The following is a 6,000-nucleotide window of genomic DNA, read 5'->3' on the forward strand; positions in this document are numbered from 1 at the left end:
CTCTTTACAAATAATTTTTATTTTTAATGTTATATATAGCTTTTCTTTTCTGAGGTTTTCCAGCTCTTCCTTAGCTATTAATCTTCATTTCAGCATCAGCCATTGACATTTGCAGTGACCATTTATTTTATTATAGGCCTCATGTCTCTTATTACTAAGTACACAGACAACAGTATGTTTCCAAATTAATAAAAGGGTTTTATTTTCTTATTTGTTTCTACCAGTTTTCTCTGCAAGCAAGAATATACTGCTATTATACCACTTTCCTTTTTAAACTAATATTAAAAATATCCTCATCAACTGACCAGAGCAATAACTTATAGTAAAAATACCCTCATCTACTGACCAGAGCAATAACTTATAGTAAAAATACCCTCATCCACTGACCAGAGCAATAACTTATAGTAAAAATACCCTCATCTACTGACCAGAGCAATAATTTATAGTAAAAATACCCTCATCTACTGACCAGAGCAATAACTTATAGTAAAAATACCCTCATCTACTGACCAGAGCAATAACTTATAGTAAAAATACCCTCATCTACTGACCAGAGCAATAACTTATAGTAAAAATACCCTCATCTACTGACCAGAGCAATAATCTTATCTCCCTATTCTTCCATAACTAATCATTTTTTAACTAGCGAAATAAACTTCCAGTATACCTTAAAATTTTAGAATTAAAACACACACACACAAATAAAACTTAAACTAGTAACATGTTTCTCAAGTACAATGACTGAATATAGCAATAAAATCAAACAAGTTAAGATTAGGAGCAGTCTATGATAATTTGATCAAAACTTAGTGATGCTTTCCAGTAAGTGTTGCTTTTTTCTCTCTAAACTTAGGAGATAAGATTCTTTGTATTTAAATACTTAGTTATACAGGAAGAATATTGTGAAAGCCACTCTCTTGCAGAATAGTCAACCGAGTTATTAAGGTCACTAAAGCAGATAGTGTTTTAAACAATAATGCATTATCTTTACTTACAAAGCTCATCCCCAGATTTTAGATGCACTGTTGCCAGGACAAATTATGTGCTAGAATATTGAAATGATGAAGTGCCTCATTTATATAAGACCATAGTTTCTTCCTGGGGAACAGTGCCAAAATGTCTACATTTGAATTATTGCATATTGACAGAAACATAGCTGGCTTGATCAGCACCCTGTGCTAGTCCCACAAACCAGCACTCCAACCCCCCAACTCTTCGTGTGAAAAGCCAAATAAGGGACTTCAGACAATTCCCAATCCATAAAACCCCAGCCCTTCAAATGAACAAAAAAGAAATAAAAAAAAAGTTTGTTCCTTTACTAGCACACCAACCATGTTGCCAGATATAGGTTACACCCCCCTCTCTCTCCTACCCCAGCCATTCAGGTCCAGCTTCTATGCCATGCCCCCACCCTATTAGAGTAAAAAAAAATGTTTTTCTTTTAAAACATAGCAAACTGCTTTCTACAAATGTAGCAAGCAGTTGCTACAGTTTATATCCTGCATGAAGTGCTACAGTGCTCACTTTTTAGTTTAAAAAAATATTTATTTTCTTTTACATTAAAAGTATACCAAACCGATTGCTACAATGTAGCAAGCAGTCAGTACAGTTAGACCACACATGGAATACTACAGCGCTCAGGTTTGACCGCAAATACAATACTGGCTTTTAAATGCTGGTATTGTATCAAAAATGATCAGGATGATGGATGGCCAATCAGATTGCACCCTCTAACCCTTTATACGTGGGAAAGTTGACCCTTTCACCATGTCATAGCTATGCTACTGCAAACTGAACAGGTATGAATGAAACCTAGGTAAAAAGTTTTCTTACTAGAAGCAAAAATAAAATCATAAACTGTATATAAAAAAGCTTATTAAAGGGAATGAAAAACTGAATATTTTCTATAAACCAGACTTTGTCATTCTTCATTGATGAATTCTGAACAGGCCAATAAGATTGGAGTAAAACCTGAACCTGATTTTTAATTTTAAATACAATATAATTAAAGTCTGAGATATGAAAGTTTACCTTTCAAATATGTGGAACACCCAAAATGTGTCATTAAATCATTTTTAAATTGTAGGTCACAGCTAAGAAAATGCAGCAATGAACTGCTTATATGATTTTCTGCTTCTTTTTTTGTGCTTATCAAAAGCTGAAAAGCATGTTTTGTATGTGTGTGGAACATCATCTGCCTAGTGAACATCTGCCATGAATACCGCTGAGGCAAATAGTGGACACTTCACTGTCACTTATGAAAAGAATAGGTTGGGGGCAAGAAGAGAAACCAAAGTAAAATTAATATGCAGCAATTTCAGCAAAGTGACCTATTTAAAAAGAATTAATTTCCAATTTCTTTGCTAGCAGTTAGGTATCTGTGTTTTGCCTCGGCGACATCTATGATTAACGAATAAACATTAAGCAATGAACATTCTGAGCATAAGTGAAACATACTTTCCTTGCACTTTTGTTTACAGCAACTAGAAGAAACATAAAATAATATTTTCAGTTCATTGCAGCTTTTTCTTAGCTGTAACTTACCATTTAAACATAATTTAATTATACATTTTGGATGATCCAAATATTTAAAAATGTTTACCGTAAAACACCATTTTTAATATTAAAACATGTTTTACTGCAGGCTGAGATGAATAATATTCTTTTATAGCATTGTTCTGCTAGGAATGCTCTTGTAAATACTTTTTTTTTTTATTTTATCTTTGATATGTGTATTAGTTAGAGTTCCTCCAGTGCAAACTATAAGTTCTGGCTTGGCATTGTGCTTTTATTTATCCAACCTCTTTTTCACATTTTATTTAATTCGGTGGTGGTGCTGCGGTAGCATTGTCGCCTCACAGTAAGATGTTGTCCTGTTCAATTCTCAGCTAGACCATCTTCTATGTGGTAACATGTGTGAATGGGCATACCTTCGTTGAAGGTTGTGTGTCAGGGCCGGCAACTTGGCACGTAAAAATCTACTGCCAATCATTAGTGGACTGGAGTTCTGCTCTGGCGACCCCTAACCGGGAAAAGCCAAAAGACACAACAACATTTAATTCCAAAAATTGGGATGAAAAAGTTTTACAGAGAAGTTTGAAAGTTATGTGGTTGCACCAAAAGGAAGTGTGTGTGTGTGGGGGGGGAGGGGGCGGACACAGGTGTATCTGATTGCTGTATTTAAATTGAAGCTGCATCAGTGTTGGATGCCTTGCTTTCATGCACTTTTTACCTTTTCCTCAGTCCATTCATGAAGATCACAATATTTATTCATCTGAGTCAAAAGTCAAACGTTTAAGATAGCCACATAATTGTTTGGTTGCATCGGATATGAAAAATCAGACTGTCTGTGACAGATATTCTAACCAAGTCTTCAGATGTTATGTGTTGTAGTAAATGTATTAGCTGGTTTATGCTGCAGTTGAGTGATAAACTACAATGATGGGGCTGAGTTACAAGGCTTGTGATTTGAAAATGAACTCTGTTGCCTAGCACATGCATACTGTGTGACCCTAAACAAAGACTATAAATGAAATAGAAGGGATTTCGTAAGATAATCAGTACAAGTATCATTTGGAAGATCTTACATTCTCATTTAAATTACTTGCCTCTATGATCACATTAACATTCCCTAACTCAAAGATACTGTTTTTATTTTACTTAATATTTTGACATAAGATTTTTGTATGATCTAATTATAACACAGTAGGGATACAACTGAGGCTGCAATCATTTTGATGAAAATGTACTTAACATATTCTATTTTTCTTTGTTTTAGTTTACAGAACAAACTGAGCTTGAACCCTATCCTTGAAAAGGCAGAAGAACTTTTCTTTAACTATTGCACCGGGACAGTATTAGAGTGCTTCAGAAAATATTACCTGAAACCTCAGAAAAGAATGTCTGGAATGTTCTTACTGAAGAATGTGCTCCTTGAAAAAACGCTGACATTTTAACCAGATCTAAGATCTATTCATAAGTAGAATGAACACTGCCAAGAAAATTAAAAGGAGGATTTCCGTGATGACATTTTTCCTCTGACACTTGTGTAAAATTAACTCACTCTGCCCACAGACTTTTGTGTAAATATAATTTATTGCTAAAATTATGTGGCGAGCAAACAAGCAGGTTATCTGTTCTGTACCCTTATTCTAAAGGCAGTCATTACTCCAAAATCTGTTTGCCTGTGCTTCACTTTAGTCCTTTTTCATGGAAATACGCTAAGCAAGAGATCACTTCTTCAGTTATTCACTTTGCTTTTGAATGACTGTGGTAATTAAAATACAGAGAAGGTGTTTGTCATTTTTCACTTTATCTTATAGAAAAACTTACTTTAAAAGCATGGAAAATTATGGCACTTTGTTTCTGGATTATCTAACAGGTGCATAGATGTCTTAAGTTTATTTTGCATTTTATCAAATGGTCTATATGTGTAGAAAATGGATTTCTAAGTTTGACAACAACAACCCAGATGACATGTCACAAAAGAATTGATCAGAATACTGAAGGATCAGACAGTTTGGAATAGATATTATTTATTTGAAGGTGTACTGGGGGGGGGGGGGGGGTTGTGAAGTTCCAATTGAATTTTAAATGATTAGCAGATACTAGAGGTTGTCAGCCAGAAATGAAATCCACTTATGGATTTGAGGTAAGCCAACACTGTGTGAAATATTTCATATCCAGGAATAGGCAAAATGTGGGGATAAAGCCTCTCACTGAGTGACATCTCTGTCTCTGGCATCATGCCCTTCCTAACTACATCACATGTGCCTGCTCTTGCCAGCTAGTTGATGGTTGTGGATTGGGTATAATTTGGAATATAGAATATAAGGGAATTTAGGCAAACATGCTTGCATATGGGGGCTACCTTTCTTAAAAATACAGATGAGATGTAACAGTACCTTAACAAATTGTTTTAAATGTAAATAATACTGATTTCCATCCCAGGTTTGTTTTCTGTCATGGACCATCTACTGTCAGATGCATTTTGCTATCCGCGGTGGTGCAGCAGTAGCGTTGTTGCCTCACAGCAAGAGGTTCTCCCGTTCGATTCTCGGCTGGAGTACAGGGAATGCCTTCTGTGTGGAGTCTGCATGTCCTCCCTGCGGTTGGGTGGGCATTTGAAAGACATGCGTAAATGGGTGTGCCTTCATTGAAGGTTAAACATTGAGCTGGCACCTTGGCGTTTATCAAAATCTACTGCCAATCATTAGCGGACCGGAGTTCCACAGAGGCGACCCCTAACTGGGAAAAGCCGAAAGACAACAACTAGTAGTCAGAATTACTAAGATTAAAGAAACAGAAACATTTGCTGTAGAAGGTTCAGCACTTAACTCTTATAGCAGGCAGTAGCAATGAAACACATGCTAAAACTGTAAAGTCGTGCTGTCACTTCTCGGCTCTCCATTCAAGGATACGTCAACACAAAAGTGTTCTGCTTATCTTCAGTGTATAGCTCTTGATTTTCTCTCCTTTACCCCTTTCATGTTATTTCATTATTAGAAATAAAGTTGACTGCTTCAGCTGAAAATGTCTTAGCGTCTTATTCCATTCAAAATATATAATCCCAGAACAGGAAACCTGGAATACTAATGTATAAAAGAAATGGAAATATTTGCAGTGGAAGGACTCAGGGCCAAACACATCAGTAATGAAAAATACATATACCCTGAAATCTCAATGCCCCTTTTAAGGGTAAGTCTTCTCAAAAGTATTCTGTCTGCCTTTACCTTAAATCTTTTGATTTTCTCTCTTTCAGCTACCTCACCCATGTGTTTTTATTTTTTTTTAATTTTACAAATAAGTTTAGTCACTTCATTTTAGTCTTCCTTTGTGTTTCATTCAATTCAAAATGAAAATAACCCTAGAGCAGGAAAACATCTTGGAGAATTATGCGGTAAAGAAACTAATGTGCATATGAATAAAGGACTGTTCAGTGACTGGTTTCATATGGTGGGAAGTCTACAGTGAATCTTCATGCCTGCTATTAAAATGCTG

At 35.5% G+C, this 6,000-nt stretch overlaps 1 protein-coding gene across 1 annotated transcript in view; it reads left to right on the forward strand.

Annotated features, from left to right (window-relative positions):
• LOC122796056 (TBC1 domain family member 17-like) overlaps positions 1-5,053 on the forward strand; it is a 180,770-nt gene extending 175,717 nt beyond the window's left edge. The window contains exon 5 of the mRNA XM_044064520.1: positions 3,779-5,053. Within this exon, the coding sequence (XP_043920455.1) occupies positions 3,779-3,956 (178 nt within the window). The 3' untranslated portion in view covers positions 3,957-5,053. The remainder of the gene's footprint in view (positions 1-3,778) is intronic.
• Positions 5,054-6,000: the final 947 nt, after the last annotated feature.

This window comes from Protopterus annectens, chromosome 2.part2 (genome assembly GCF_019279795.1).
Source record: "Protopterus annectens isolate FY-2018-M chromosome 2.part2, PAN1.0, whole genome shotgun sequence".
NCBI lineage: Eukaryota > Metazoa > Chordata > Ceratodontiformes > Protopteridae > Protopterus > Protopterus annectens.